Source organism: Chiloscyllium plagiosum, unplaced genomic scaffold (genome assembly GCF_037043375.1).
Source record: "Chiloscyllium plagiosum isolate Xiang-an unplaced genomic scaffold, Cpla_swu_hap1 HiC_scaffold_5, whole genome shotgun sequence".
In the NCBI taxonomy this organism is placed as follows: domain Eukaryota; kingdom Metazoa; phylum Chordata; class Chondrichthyes; order Orectolobiformes; family Hemiscylliidae; genus Chiloscyllium; species Chiloscyllium plagiosum.
Window position 1 is genome coordinate 11,047,702 of NW_028270143.1, and position 16,799 is coordinate 11,064,500.

Sequence of the window (16,799 nt, forward strand, 5' to 3'; positions counted from 1 at the left end):
CCATTTCAAGACATCCAACACTTCCTCCTCTGTAATTTGGAAGGAAGCATATATCAGTTATAGACAAGATAGATTGAATGAATCCTTAGATGAGTATAAAGGAAGGAGGAGTACACTTAAGAGGGAAATCAGGAGGGCAAAACGGGGACATGAGATAGCTTTGATAAATAGAATAGAGGAGAACCCAAAGGGTTTTTACAAATACATTAAGGGTAACTAGGGAGAGAATAGCAGCCCTCAAAGATCAGCAAGGCGGCCTTTGTGTAGAGCCGCAGGAGATGTACATGTATTTGGAAAGGCAAGGACTGATTAGGGATCGTCAACATGACTTTGTGCATGGGAAATCATGTCTCACAAACTTGATTTGAGTTTTTTGAAGAAGTAACAAAGAAGACTGATGAGGGCAGAGCGGTGGAGATGATTTATATGGACTTCAGTAAGGCGTTCGACGTCACCATTTATTGCTGTACATTCTATATCTTCCATGTCCTTTTCCACAGTAAACACTGATGCAAAATACTCATTTTGTATCTTCCCCCATCTCCTGCGGCTCTACACAAAGGCCGCCTTGCTGATCTTTGAGGGCTGCTATTCTCTCCCTAGTTACCCTTAATGTATTTGTAAAAACCCTTTGGGTTCTCCTCTATTCTATTTATCAAAGCTATCTCATGTCCCCGTTTTGCCCTCCTGATTTCCCTCTTAAGTGTACTCCTCCTTCCTTTATACTCATCTAAGGATTCATTCAATCTATCTTGTCTATAACTGATATATGCTTCCTTCTTTTTCTTAACCAAACCAGCATTCCGTACACTTACCAGCCTTTCCTTTTACCCTAACAGGAATATCTATGTATGTTTTACTTAAAACCTGGAAAATCTAAATAATTCACGAAACACTGGCTTAGTCATTAGCGTGGTGGATAAAGAAGTCATCTTTAATCCTGCGTACTTCTGATGTATAATTCAATTTGTTTTGTTGGAAACATTCTATCAAACAAGTTCCATTTGTTGAATTTTTAAAGCTAACCAAGCCTTGTTCTTTTGCACAGTTGGCACTATGATGAATAATAGTATTATTGGTCAAAAATTCAACATTATACAATTTAGGTTCCTTGCCAAATTGCAAACTTCACCCATGAGCATATGCAAAGTGGGTGTAGTGGGCTAATGCGTCATTTACTTTATCTCCTGATTACTCACTGTTTACCTACTCATGTTGTACCAGTATCTTATTGATGCATTTAATGTGACTGGAACATTTTCTCCAGATACTAAGGAATAATGTCTTAGAAATAATTTTTGTATGATTAATTGCACCTTTGTAAAACATTTTATTTTGTGCAATGATGCACTGGACGGTGGAACATTATTTCATATCTGCATCAATTCATATTCAACATATCCTTTAATCTAGAAGCATATCCCAATGGTATGAGTTATTCATCTGTCCACTAATTATTGCAATCTTTCATTTAAAATCCACTACAGCGCTGTACAGGCCCTTCAGCTCTTGATGTTGCATCACCCTGTGGGTGGCACGGTGGCACAGTGGTTAGCACTGCTACCTCACAGCGCCAGAGACCCGGGTTCATTTCCCGCCTCAGGCGACTGACTGTGTGGAGTTTGCACGTTCTCCCCGTGTCTGCGTGGGTTTCCTCCGGGTGCTCCGGTTTCCTCCCACAGTTCAAAGATGTGCAGGTCAGGTGAATTGGCCATGCTAAATTGCCCGTAGTGTTAGGTACGGGGTAAATGTAGAGGGTATGAGTGGGTTACGCTTCGGCGGTCGGTGTGGACTTGTTGGGCCGTAGGCCTGTTTCCACACTGTAATCTAATCTAAAACCAATCTGAAGCCCATCTAACGTACACTATTCCATTCTTGTCCATATGACTATCCAATGTCCATTTAAATGTCCATAAAGTTGGCGAGACTACAACTGTTGCAGGCAGTGCGTTCCACGCCCCAACTACTCTGACTAAAGGAACTACCTCTGACATCTGTCCTATAGCTATCACCCCTCAATTTGTAGCTATGCCCCCTTGTGCTAGTCATCACCATCCTTGGAAAAAGGCTCTCACTGTCCAACCTATCTAACCCTCTGGTTACCTTATATGTCTCAGTAAGTCCCCTCTCAACCTTCTTCTCTCTAACGAAAACAGCCTCACATCCCTCAGCTTTTCCTTATAAGACCTTCTCTCCATACCAAACAACATTCTCGTAAATCTCCCCTGAACCCTTTCCAAGGCTTCCACATCCTTCCTATAATGTGGTGACCAGAACTGCACACAGTACTCCAAGTGCGGACGCACCAGGCTTTTGTACAGCGGCAGCATGACCTCATGGTTCTGAAATTCGATTTCTCTACTAATTAAAGCTAATAGACCATATGCCTTCTTAACAGCCCTATCAACCTGGGTGGCAACTTTGAGAGATCTATGTACATGGACACCAAGATCTCTCTGCTCATCTACATCATCTTACCATTCACCCAGTACTCTGCATTCTGTTACTCCTTCCAAAGTGAATGACTTCACACTTTGCTGCATTCAACTCCATTTGCTATCTCTCAGCCTAGCTCTGCAGCTTATCTATGTCCCTCTGTAACCTGCAACATTCTTTGGCACTATCCACAACTGTAGCAACCTTAGTGTCATCCGCAAATTTACTAACCCACCCTTCTATCCCCTTATCCAGGTCATTTATAAAAATGACAAACAGCAGTGGACCCAAAACACATCTTTGCGGTGCATCACTAGTTACTGAACATTTCCCATCAACCACCACTCTGTCTTCTTTCAGCTAGCCAATTTCTGATCCAAACCGCTAAATCGTCCTCAATCCTATGCCTCCGTATTTTGTGCAGTAGCCTACTGTGGGGAACCTTATCAAATGCTTTACTGAAATTCATATACACCACATCAACGGCTTTACGCTCATCCACCTGTTTGGTCACCTTCTCAAAGAACTGAATGAAGTTTGTGAAGCACGACCTACTCTTTACAAGCCATGTTGACTATTCCTAATCAACTTATTCCTATCAAGATGATTATAAATCCTATCTCTTATAAGCTTTTCCAACACTGTACCCACAACTGATGTAAGGCTCACTGGTCTATAATTACCAGGGTTGTCGCTACTCTCCTTGAACAAGAGGGCAACCAGTCTCCTGGTACTATTCCTGTAGTCAATGACGACATAAAGATCAAGGCCAAAGGCTCCGCAATCTCCTCCCTGACTTCCCAGAGAATCCTAGGATAAATCCCATCCTGTCCATGGGGTTTACCTATTTTCACACATTCCAGAATTTCTAACACATCCTCCTTGTGAATCTCAATCCCATCTTGTCTTGTAGCCTGTTTCTCAGTATTCACCTCGACAACATTGTCTTTTTTCATTTTCATTTAGGGTCTTTCCTGATCCTATCTCTCAACAACTTCTCATGTCCCCTCCTCGCTCATCTTAGCTCTCTTTAGGTCTTTCCTGGCTAACTTGTAACTCTCAAGTGTCCTAACTGAGTCTTCATATCTCAACATAAGCCGCCGCCTTCATCTTGAAACATCTATTTCATTTTAAAAGATCGCAAACAAAATGAGGCCAAGCTTTTATAGCCAAATAACTTCCATTAAAAATAATGGGTGACTGGCAATGTTAAACCCCATTTAAACCTAAGTTTAACAGCAAATTCTAGAGTGTTTAAAAGACCCCAAGCTGCTGAGATGCACTGTTCTTCTGTAAACTCCACAAACACAGCATCTCAAGAACTGTAAACTTGAATGGGGTGTCAAGTCACAGTACTGACATCATGGATATAGACTAAATCCGCTACAAAACATTGGGGCTTGTTTATTGCTGCCTAACAAACACTCTGGCACTGAAAGTTAATTTGCAAATGAAGTTAACATTTGGAGAATTGATTTTCTTTCTGTCTATTTTATCTTTATTAATCAACATTCTCTTCATTTGAGACTCTGATCTGATTTCACATTGAATGCACAATTTAAACTGATTCTTCTTGTTCAAACTCTGCATAGTTCATTAATTGTTCTTCAATCTGACTAGGGAGATACAGAAACAGAAATTGCTGAAAAGTCTCAGCAGGTCCAGCAGCATTTGCAGAGAGAAATCAGACTTAACATTTTGGGTTAGGCAACCTTTATTCAGAACTGATGGCACCTAGGAAAAGAGTTTTTTTCATACAAAAGATAGGGTGGGGGAAGGGGAAGAGTTAATGATGGGTGGAGATGGAGCCCAGAGAGCGGGAGAAAAACAGTCAGACAGACAAAGGAATGGATAAAGACCAGCCAAGGAAAATGAATAGCTGCTAATGGGGACTATTAGTAGCTGACAATGTGTAGTGTGTTGTAGCAACTCATGTGATGGCAAGGCCTGGTGTGTGGAGGTGGAGAGAAGCATGGGGGAAAGGTACTTAACCCTAAAATTGTTGAATTCCGTATTAAGTCTGGAAGGCTGCAGAAAATGAGGTGCTGTTCTTCCAGCTTGCACTGAGCTTCGCTGGAGCATTGCATCAAGCCTGAGACACAGATGTTGGCCAGAGAACACTGTAGTGGAAAGTCTGGGTCATTTTTTTGTGGACAGAGCGGAGGTGTTCTGTGAAGTGGCCACCCACTCTGCGCTTCAGTCCTCCAATTTAGAGGAGACCACATTATAAACAGCCTACTTCTAATTCCTTTATAAAATTCACAAGCAGGGTGTACCTTGGCAGACCTATCACTTCAGCCTGTTCCTGCTTCACTGACCTTAATTCTTCCTATCTTGATTTGATTCTTCTCCTTTTGTTCAGTCTTTCCACTTACATCCATGTTTTATTACCAGTTCCACGATTTCCAGTTATCTGGCCGTAGTCACCATGGATGTGCAATCCATCTGTGCATCCATCCCTTATGAAGATGGTCTGAAGGTTCTCTGCTTCCATGAAAAGAAACCTGAACAGTCCATCCACCACAACCCCCCATCAATTGGCTGTTCTCACTTTGAACAATGTCATCTTCATCTCATCTCACTTTCTCTAAGTCAAAGATGTAGCTATTGGTATCCACATGAGTTTCAGTTATGCCTGTCTGTTTGTGGGATATGTTGGACATCTACTTATCCACACCTCTTTCTTTAATAACATACAGTGGTGTAATCAGTATTGCTTCCTGCTTTCCTCCAGAATTGGAAAAAAATCATCACCTTTACTTCCAGCTTTCATCCTCCTATTACTTGGTCCATCTCAAACTTTCTTTCTTCTCCACTCTTGACTTATTCATTTCTGTTTATAGGAATTGGCTGTCTGTTAATCTTCATTACAAGCCTATCTTGGCTACACGTCTACTTGCCCTGCTTTTCGATAAGGGCTCTATTCCATTCTCTCAATTTCTCTGTCACAACTGTTCCAAAAGATGCCAGCTTCCACTGCGACATGACCGGTTTTGTCATCCAACCGAAGAATTCCAAACACCACCATCACCCCTGTATCTAACACGGTCCTTAACCATGTCCAACCGATTTCCCACACTTCTGCCCTTACCCCTTCCCCTCCATCCCAGAACAATATCATGGTTCCCTTTACCATCCACACTTTCCATTCCATTAGTCTTCACATTCAAAAGTTCATCCTCTTCCATTTCCTCCACCTCCAGCAGGATGCCACCTCTTCCCTACTCTCCACTGTCGGTATTGTGCAACGACTGGTTCCTCTGTGACAACTAGGTCCACTGCTCCATCATTCCTAATTCTTCCTCACGCCACCATGGCACCTTCCCATACAGTTGCAGAAGATGTAACAATTGGTGATTCCCCTCCTCCCACTTCACTGTCCAAGGCTCCAAACAAATCTTCCAAGTGAAGCAGAGTTTTACTACTACTACTTAAAATTGGGTGTGTTGTACTTGCTGCTAACAATGAAGTGGTCGTTACATTGGTGAGACCAAATGCAGACAGGGTGACCATTTTGCAGACCACCATCACTTTGTCTGTAGAAATGACCCAATTGCTTGTCATTTCAAAAGGTCACCATGCTTCCAGGCTAAAACTTCCACCTGGGCTGACTACAGAGTTTCAACAAAACACAGTAAAAGCTGGAGGACCAACACCTCTTTTTCTATTTAGCACTTAACAGCCTCTTGAACTCAGTGTTGAATTTCACAAGTACAAAGCATGAGATAGACAAACACACACAGCAGAGTGGACATTTTCACATCTTCACTTATGTCTCTATCCCTCTTTCAGTATTAGCAGCACTTTTTCTTTTGCAGTGAGTACCCTCACAATCTATTCCAATCATTTATTCTTCTTCCTCTAACAATATCATAAAAGACACCAATTGCACTAGCAGTATACAGTGTCAGCAATGTATGTCACCCAGCAGCTGCACTGCTATGACTCTCTAAAGCCACTTTGATAGCACCTTCCAGACAGAAAAGAGTGCTATAATATAATTTAAATCTGATTTTCAAAAAACTTCATTCTCCGGTTGTATGAGTCATTAGTAAGACTACTATTTATCCCTTATGCTTGTGTACGAATGAAGATTGCTAAGTGAGCCAACTTTTTGACAACTGTAGCTGTATGATGAATGTATTTCCACAGTACACCAGTGATTGCTAAAACTGAGAGGTTTGCTTGGCTACATGAAAAGGCAATTACATGCCATGTGCATTGGTGTTGAACTAGAATCTCACACAGGTTTGCTTCTCAAGTTGAAGCAGTAATGTTTGCAATAGTAAGACAACTTTCCAATCAAACTACTGGATAGTTTTGTGGCTGTTGGCTACCAGCGAGCATTAGGATGAGAATGGTGCAAGACAATTTGGGGAGTGAGGGTTCTCATGGCATTAAGTGCGGGGAGTGGTCCTAGCCTGGTCTGATTTCTTGTGGGGGGTGGGGGTGGGGAGTGGAGTCTCGCAGATTCCTGGTCAGTGATGTCATGAGCTCTAGTCAGCATACTGAATAAGGATTCGATAGGCTGTTTCCTTTCAATTTGTTTGTGGTTATGAAAATACCTCTCGCCAACAAAAAGTGAACACTTAGAAATCTGTAAAAGTAATTAATATAAAGAAACCTACTTGGAAACATAAATAAGCCCAGAATTGAAGAATTAATAACATAGAACACTTGAAATTGGAAAGAAATGCACTGATCTTTAATGCCCATCTGATGATCAAGACTGCTATTTAAGTGAAATTCTATTTGTTTTGCAATCTTATTTTGGGATTATCCTGGTGCTTTTGTGACCAATTCTTGCCATTCCATCGGTGTTTGTGTGAAAATTATTGGCCTTGTTCAGGATTCTTGATACATGTTATAACTGGTACTGTAAGTTTTTTATTTCTCCAACATGGCTACGTTTAAAAATCCCTTTAAGTTTAAATCAATAACTATTCTTTGAACCCACTTTGATCTTTTTTCCTCTTCAGGTTCTGTCAATGTACTTGGATTTTCTGACTGGGAAATTTCAATTGCAGTTGCAGGGAAATTTGACAATTCCAGTCCAGACAGTGGTCTTTTGGTCTATCATACCCGTGCTGATGCTATGTATTCATTAACAAAATCTTACTGTATTCATTGTGAGCTACTGCATATTTGTATCAATTTTGACACATTTGTTTACTTCCTTTCCTTGTCCATAGAGCCTAGAGCCACTCTTGTCCTTGTCCTTCTATCCCTTTCATGTATGCACTTCTCTTCCTTCAACATACAGTTTATGAAGTTTGTATCGTGAATTTAACCCTTTCTGCCACTACTATCCTCTGTCTGCTGATAACCAATGGTCATGATATATAATGGGTGGAAATTCATGATATCCCATAACTGCTTTCAGTTCAAGAATTCTAGTAGCAAATAACAACATTGTCCCTTGGAGTTAAAAGTCAGCATCAGATAGAAGCTCGAAAGGCTGGAATTTAGATGATTTTCATGGAGGACCAAGAGTCCTTTGGATTAGTATAGGTTCTGTGCTATTAAAACATGGCCTTGATTTTTACAATGGAATTCTCAAATTTATGTTAAATAACTTGGAGCTATTTTAGCGCTCCTCTTAACTCTCAAAGTGCATTAGGACGTACTATAAAATGGATTCATTACTTTTAAGTTAGCAAGCTGATATGGAATAAATCTGCTATTTATTTCTGTATGTCTGTACAAAACAATAAACAAATTGTTTGCTTCTCAGGTATGGAGATCATTATGAATGGAGTAAAGTAACCTCTTGTGTACACAACATTTTGAGTGGACAGAGGTGGATAGAGCATTATGGAGATATTCTCATTAAAAATACAAATAACAGCATTTGCCAGTGCAAGTTGACATTTGTGAAGGTATGAAAGATTGTTTTCCTTAAAGAATTGAATGGAGGCAAGCTGATGTTTTATGTAAACAGTTTCAAATTTCTATAGATCATTTTCTATGTTTTAATAATCATGCTACAACACATCTAACTAAAATGTGAAGTATCAGCCCAGAGCGTTTACTGTGTCAAATCTATATTTAGTTGTTACTCACCACATAGCTGACATTGGCCTACTTTTTCAAGCAACTACCTTGTTAGCTGAAGGAGAACTTTAAAATTGTGCAGCATTTTTGTGAGAGAACTGTGTGCTGATATGAAAATCATTCCTCATTGAATAATCTTGAAGCAAATTAGAAATTCTGGAGGAGAAGAATCATTTGGCTGATTTGAAATTAACACTGTATAGTGGTTTTAATCATGTGACCTTACTTCTAGCCCACTGTCAAGGACTTTTAAGACCAGGTTAAGTTTTAGCATTTTGTCAGCAGTGTTTTATTTATTTCCACAGATTTTCTTAAAAAAGCAACCAGTCTAATCTCATTTGTGCACAAGCAATGCATCTGAAATGGACAATACCTGCCCAAACATCATTGTACCTATGTTTCCTGAGGATATAAAGAAAATGTCACCATATCACGAACATTTAGGTTTTCTGCTGCCTCATTCTCAAACCACTGTGACCTTATAGAGGTTTACAAAATTATGAGGGGCATGGATGCGGTAAACAGGCAAAGTCTTTTCCCTGGGGTTGGGGAGTCCAGAACTAGAGGGCATAGGTTTAGGGTGAGAGGGGAAAGATATAAAAGAGACCTAAGGGGCAACTTTTTCACACAGAGGGTGATACGTGTATAGAATGAGCTGCCAGAGGAAGTGGTGGAGGCTGGTACAATTGCAACATTTTAAGAGGCATTTGGATGGGTGTATGAATAGGAAAGATTTGGAGGGATATGGGCCGGGTGCTGGCAGGTGGGACTAGATTGGGTTGGGATATCTGGTCGGCATGGATGGGTTGGTCCGAAGGGTCTGTTTCCATGCTGTACATCTCTATGACACTGGTGATTCCAGATTTCAGAATATTGAACTACCATTTTGCTTAAAACAAAATGCTCAGGATAAAGTTGCAGCAGAGTGCTTAGCACCGCTGCGTTTTAACGCTAGGGACCTGGATTAAATTTCAGCCTTGGGTGACTATATGTTTGTCTGAAGTTTGCACATTCTCCCTGTGTCTTCATTGGTTTTCCACCGGATGATCCAGTTCCTCTCATAATCCAAAGATTTCTAGATTAGGTGGATTGGCCATGCTAAATTGTCCCATCATGTCTAGAGATGTGTAGGCTAAGTGGATTAGTTGTGGTAAATGCAAGATTACAGGGATAGGGTGGGAGGGGAGGGGTTCTGTGTGGGATGGTGTTTGGAAGGTTGGTGCAGACTTGATGGGCCAAATAGCCTCTATGTACAGTAAAGTGCAGATCATCCAGGCATTCTAGCAAAATATGTTTCTTTCAGCTTTTAAGTAGAAAAATGATCAAGTTAGTTTTAAATTTAATAAAAATATATTAAAACAACATTCAAAGATCTCCACAATAACCACGCGATTCTGCTATTTTGTGTTAACCTAGTATGACCAGAACAGATTCACAAGAAGATTGAAGACTAGACCTCTAAAATAATTCCCTTAAAGTAATTGGAATGATCGAGATTTAGGCCTGAAGTTTGCCTGACTCTGCAAAGCTGATTTAGGAATAATTGCCCCAGGTAATCAGATTTTTTGGGAGATGACGAGATGATGGTATGAGTGGTAACTCGAGTTGGGGCTTATTGCCCAGGGATGATATTAAAAGCAGTCTCCAGATTGCCAGTTATAGAAGTGGACTGTCTGAAATGACTAGCCAAAAGTGAGGACTGCAGATTAGAGAATGTGGTGGTGGAAAAGCATCTGAGGAGCAGGAGAATCGACATTTCGAGCAAAACCCTTCATCAGGAGTGAGGCTGTGAGCCGTGGGGGTGGGGGCTTGTGGAAGGTAGCTGAGAGACTTCAGGGCAGAGGAGACGACCTGAGGGGTTGCAGTGAGATGTCATGGCACTCCATCACTTTATCCCAGCTTTACAAAAAAACAATAAAATAAAAATCCCACCAACACTCTCCATTCATATCCTGTCATTCCAACAACTTACTCTCCTTGTGTTTGATTCCTGCCAACCAAAGTTTTCAGGCCTTGTAGCTACTATACCATCCTACACTCCTGAACCACTCCCTTGCCTTTTTATAACCCCTCTGCCAACCCATGCTACCCAACCTGAGGAAGGGCCTGTGCCCGAAACGTCGAATCTCCTGTTCCCTGGATGCTGCCTGACCTGCTGTGCTGTTCCAGCAATAAAGTTTCAACTTTGATCTCCAGCATCTGCAGACCTCACTTTCTCCTCCATGCTACCCAACCATATGCCTTTATAATTGCAACCTCCAGGCTAACGCACCAGGTGTCTTGTATAACCAGAAATCAGAACAAGTGCTGAGATGAAATGAAATTAAGTTCTTAGTTTAAAAATAACATTCTAATTGTGAAGGAAAAAACCCATTCAATTGATTCAATTTTCTTTAACTAAAGTCCTTGCAAAAATAAGCACTTGGACTCAAAATCCCATGTTAAAGATTCTTTTATAAATAGTCAAAACTGTCAACCAAATATGAAACTGATGGGCACCCCACTGTGATAGGTGTGACATCAGTTAAGCAGTACAAATCCTATAATAACCCTCAGATTTGTATCAGCAGACAGCATGTAATGGAAAAACTGATTTTATTTTTGCATTGTTTTCAAAAACTTAAATGGCAAAAAAAAATCTTAAATACCTTGACAGCTTGATGTTCAACTGTGTTGTCACTCTTTTTAAATGGACATTCATGTCTGCTTTTCACAGTTCCAAAGGGTACTTGACCTGTCCCAATCGTGACCCTGGATCTCCCCACTAGGGTACACTCTAAAGAACACTGCCGGCTTTAGATCATTTTCTCATTGGCTCTGACCATCAGAAAGGTCACTGAAGGTTTGAAAGCATCTGTATCCTCCCTGAACCATAAATGTGCAAAGTACAACCTGCCCACATTCCCACCTTGTTGGAAATGCTGCACGGTGAGACAGAGGGCAAGACTTTCAGATTCAGGGCTCTCTTGCTGTTTTTGCTAAGGCAGAGATCATCTCCATGCCTGGAAAATTTAGGCCTAAATTTTGTAAGGCAAATATCAGGTTGTCAGTCACAAAACAGTGAATTGTGACCTTATTGTACCTGCTTTGATATGTCTGCGATTAATTGAAGTTGATGTAATCTTAAGTTTGGGATTAATATAATAACTTGTAAAGTTATTTTGAATGTAAATATGCCACATCGTGAAAGATCCACTTTTAATAATCATTGCTATTTTTAGTATACGAATGCTTATTGGTGGATGTTCAGAGTTCTCTGTCGAAGGGCTTTCTTGCAGTTAACAAGTTATCATTGATATTTTAGGCAAAATATTGGAATTCAAATGTTAATGAGGTTGAGGGGACAATAATGGACGACAGTGGAAAGGTAGTAAATCGACTGTTTGGGAGATGGCATGAAGGTTTATATTGTGGAAAACCCCCATCGGCAACCTGCATCTGGAGACCAAGTAAGGGACTTAGTGTCAAACATAATTTAACACTGAACATTTTAACATTAAGACCACTGTAATTTATGAAGTTTGATTCTGTGTGGCATTATTTTTGAAATACGGTAACTTTACTCTGTGCCTTTCAGAGGAAGGACTCTAGTCCTTCGGTAATGAATTTTAAATGCTGGCAATGCTCAGCAAGTCAGACATCATTGTGAAGAAAAACAGTGTTAAAGTTTCAAGTTTAGTCAATCAGAACACACATTTGATGAAATGCTGTATCACTTGAAACATTGAACAGAGTCTTGTGGGGATGATAGATGTCTCACCTGCCAGATGAAATCATCTGTCTGTGTCCATGTTGAGTCCCTCAAATGAACAGCATGTCTTTTGTATGTCAATAATTATCCAGTTAAGGGCTTCAATTGGCAGTGGGGTGACAAGGTCATCTATGAGTCTTTCTGACAGCAGTCTAATTGGTATGGAGGGTGGAAAATGTGGGAACTTCACTCTTCCACCAACTAAGTGCCCTCCCCACCTCCAAGCATGCTATTAAACAAGGATAGGCACGTCAACCATTAACTCTTTGTGTCCAGAACCATTACTTGCTCATTTACTGATATTTGCAGCATTTATTTTTATTTTCAGATTTCCAGCATCTGCATTTTGCTTTTGTCAGGATTATACAGTTTGGCCAGAAACAAGAAAGATGAAATTTAATGCAGTGAAGTGCAAAGTGGTAGGGTTTTGTACAAAGAAAGAGGAAGAGACAATGTTTAAAAAAAATCCATTTCATAGGGAATGTAAAAACAGATGGACAAATGGACAAATCTTTGAGGGTAAGAGGGCAAGTTGAGAAGGATGTTTGTTCAAAATAAAACATGAGATCCACTGACCCCTGCAGTTCCTCAATAAAATTTCAACTGAGGATATGTGCTTATGGCTGTAATGGCATCTTAGAGCATTATGTTTTGACAGAACTGAATGTACTGCCAGCTGAGCTCCCCCTTCTCTGCAATTAAAAAAAACACCAGGGAATAACTTGGACATTGATCTAAACCTCTGAAGATCTGAAGAATTCATGATTAGTATCTTATTTGGCAGTGATTTTGCCACTTGTACATAGTGGGAGTGATGTATGGTTCTTGAAATGCTGCCCTTTGACATAGCTTGGAAGGATTCAAAGTTGATACTTAATAGTTTCCATCAGTTAGTTTTATCTCTATAATTGTGGATATTTGATAGGTATTTAAATCTACTGTAAATTAACTATTACCTGAATGTTTCTAATATTTATAGGTGCACATTGATATATTTAACTGAATTAGCTTCATAAAGATTGTTTATAATTGCGAGAAATACAGCAGGTGGCCAGGTTGTTTTTACAGCTACCTTGTGCCTCAAGGGCTTCTTTCCTGAGCTGCTATGGGAACTGAGTCTGTTTAGACTTGCTTATACATGAAGGTCTGTGCTTTGCCAACAACTGATGTGAATGGAACTGAGGATTTCACATTGCAAATGCCTGCATCTTACTTGGAGATCCATTTACTTCAGAAAATCTGAGTAACTTTTATTATATCAATTGATGGGCCTGAAGTGATCTTCAACCCTTTATTACTTTAAAGCAGAATCGTTGTCCTTTGATGAGAGAGGCACTGCTTGTCACTGGGAGAAAGGAGGACTGCAGATGCTGGAGCTCAGAGTCGATAGTGTGGTGCTGTAAAAGCACAGCTGGTCAGGCAACATCCGAGGAGCAGGAGAATTGGCATTTCGGGCTCTCCACTGCTTGTCATTGGCCACTTGGGTGTTTCCTTTCTTCCTGGTGGCGGGGAATATAAACAAAGATTTACACACTTGTTGTTCTTTACTGTGTCCGACTCCTGCACGCACACACGCGACTTGGTGCTGGGGAAAATTAAGCACTACCGCTGTTAGGCAGTAGTGTGGGGAAATTTAAAAAAAAAAACAGGAGAGTCAGTCATCCTGACCACTCAGAGCTGGTTCTTAGGAAGCTGGATCAGTGTGTGAAGGACTCTCCATTTTTGTGTGTTAGGGAGAGGAGGAGACGGTCCTCTGAACTGCCAGGTCCACACAGTCAGTGTGTCTTCTAGAAGAAAAAAAAGAAAAAAAAGCAGAATTGTGTACTATTTTACTCAGTAATGCTTTGAGAGCGTCAAATAAGCAAATTTTTGACTTTAGACTTGCATCATCATTGTGCCTGAAGGTTGGTTAGTACTCAAGTGCATTTTTGGTTGCTTCCCCCAAGTAACTTGCACAAAGATGTGATAAGAAACTTGGGGGGGTGTTATAAGAAATTCTCTGGTTTATTGGAGCCATGAAGTCTGCGAAAATAAAATTGATACTGAATCCAAATTGAATTGTAAGAATGCAAAAATGTATCATTTAGGTTCATTCCCTCGGGTGTCTGGCTAGGCGATGGTTATGTAGGAGTATGCTATCAATCCAGAACACACTCCATGATGCTTAAATTGTACACAACTCCCAGGTTCCTCAACTGTTCACTTCCTTTATTGTCACTAGAACTGCCTTCTTAGTACCCTTGAAGACACTTCTAATAACCCCAGTGTGAAACCCTTAGATTGATACTGAGCTGCAGTTTATTGCTGCCCAAGCATCCTCTAGAGCAGGGGTGGGCAATTAATTCTTCCAAGGGGCCACATGAGAAACCTGAGTTGTGTTGGAGGGCCGAACCAACAATAAGTTGAACATAATTCTGCTCAGTATTAATTTTCTTCCATTGTAAAAAGTACTAAATGATATAGTTTTGCACTGAAACTTAAGAATAAGGATATTCTGTTACAATAAAGATATGAAATTGTGGAGTAGGTCAAATATAGAAGAAATAAACAGTAAAAACAATAATTTCAGTATTTCATTTTATTTTTAACATGTTAATCTCACAAACCAATAATGAAAAGTTGTTTCATTATTGTTCAGTATTACAAACAATAAACAACTCTATACAAAAAGCAATAAGTCCTATTGATGTTTTTCAGTTAATTTTACTTGTTTAGTGAGAAAAATCCAGTCTGTTTTGGGCTTGAACAAGTGCACTGAAATCTGGTTGAATGTCTGAGGTGGATTTGTGAAGGACAGCTGAGAGGTGATCATCAGTGATAGAGGATCTGTATTTGGATTTGTTGAACTTTATCACTGAGAATGTCTGTTCGCATATATAGGTAGATCCAAAGAGGACTAGAATCTTGTGAGCATGCCTCCTCATGTGTGGAAAGTTCTCCTCTTTGAGGGAAGAGTAAAAATCAAGCAGTGAGACTGACCTAAAGTACTCTGCCAGAAGTGTGTCAGACTGCAGCTCAATGAGTTCAAGCTGAACATCACTAGGTGCATTCTCCACATTGCATGTAAATGGGGAAAAAAATCATGTGCATTTCATTCTCAACCGTTTTAAAGTCTTGAAATCGCTTTGAAAATTCACCATGCAGTACTTCTAACATGGATGAGTACCTGTGGAGGTGATCAGCTGAAGGTGCGGCTTCCTTCAGTGTTGGCAAGTGGGTGAGAATGGTGTCCTCCATTTGGCTTGAGAGAAGCTGCAACCTTCTCATAAAAGCCGTCACCAAGTTGTACATTTCACGCACAAAAAGGCCCTTGCACTGCAGTTTCACATTTAGTTCATTCATAAGTGCAGTCACATCAACAGCAAAACCAAGGTCTGCAATCCAGTCTGCATCTGAAAACTGAGGAATGCCATTCCCTTTCTTCACACAGAAATCTTGAATCTCTTCTCTCAGCTTCCATACACTTTTCAGCATTTTGCCCAGGCTGGGCCACCTGACAGCTGTGTGGTAGCCTATGTCACGATATTCAGTCTCATTTTCCTCCAAAAGCGCAATAAACTGCCTGTGATTCAAAGCTCTTGCCCTGATGAAATTAACTATTTTAGTTACAACATCAACCACATGGTTAGTTTTTAACACTGACTTACACAACACTTCCTGATGTATAATACAATGCAAAAATACCAATTTCTGTTCAGGGTCAATTTCTGTCACTTTATCCTGCATTCTCTTTAAGAGTCCAACATTTTTTCCCGTTAGATTTGGGCAACCATCGGTTGTCACACCCACCAGCTTGTCCCATTTTAGTTCCAACGTGTCCAAACATGCATTTACCTCCATGAACAAATCATTACCAGTTGTTGTTCCTTTCATTGACTGCATGGCTGCCAGCTCCTCCGTGATTTTAAAGTCCGTAGTTATCCCATGTACGAAGATGAGTAGCTGGGCTGTGTCACGTATGTCGCAGCTCTCATCCAAAGCCAAGGGAAAAAAGTCAAAGTTAACCGCTCTGTGCTGCAGTTGAAGCTCCAGATTTCTCACGATGTCCCCAATCCTTCTCGTTACAGTGTGTCGGGAGAGGGGCACATTCTCAAATGCCTCCTTTTTCTCCAGGCAGTCCAACAAGCACTCCTTAATAAACTCTTCAAGAGAAAACAGTTTACTGATTCTGGCGATTTTGTGGGATATGACATAACTTGTCTTGGCGTGAGCTGACATTTTGAGGGCTAGCCAGCAAGCATCACTTTTAGCTGTTCACACACGCACATACACGCGTGTGTGAGTCCATATGTAAATAAAAAAAAACAACCTTTTCAAAACAAAAGCAACACAGTTGTATTGCGTGCATGGCATAAATACTTTTTCATTTATGTTCTAATTTAAGATTGACCTCATGCAGGCCAAACAGGAATGACCAAAGGGCCGGATATGGCCCGCAGGCCGTAAAATGCCCAGGTCTGCTTTAGAGCCATCAGTAAATTGTCTGCGGAGGGTGTCCAGACAATAGAAGGAGCACTCACCTGACACGATCTGAGTGATTGTTTTCAGAAACCTACAC

At 40.5% G+C, this 16,799-nt stretch overlaps 1 protein-coding gene across 3 annotated transcripts in view; it reads left to right on the plus strand.

The window, feature by feature from the left end:
* osbpl3b (oxysterol binding protein-like 3b) overlaps positions 1-16,799 on the plus strand; it is a 218,909-nt gene that overhangs the window by 169,974 nt on the left and 32,136 nt on the right. For all 3 annotated transcript variants that reach the window (XM_043689591.2, XM_043689590.2, XM_043689594.2), the window contains 2 exons: positions 8,171-8,315; positions 11,795-11,939. In XM_043689591.2, the coding sequence (XP_043545526.2) occupies positions 8,171-8,315; positions 11,795-11,939 (290 nt within the window). The remainder of the gene's footprint in view (positions 1-8,170; positions 8,316-11,794; positions 11,940-16,799) is intronic.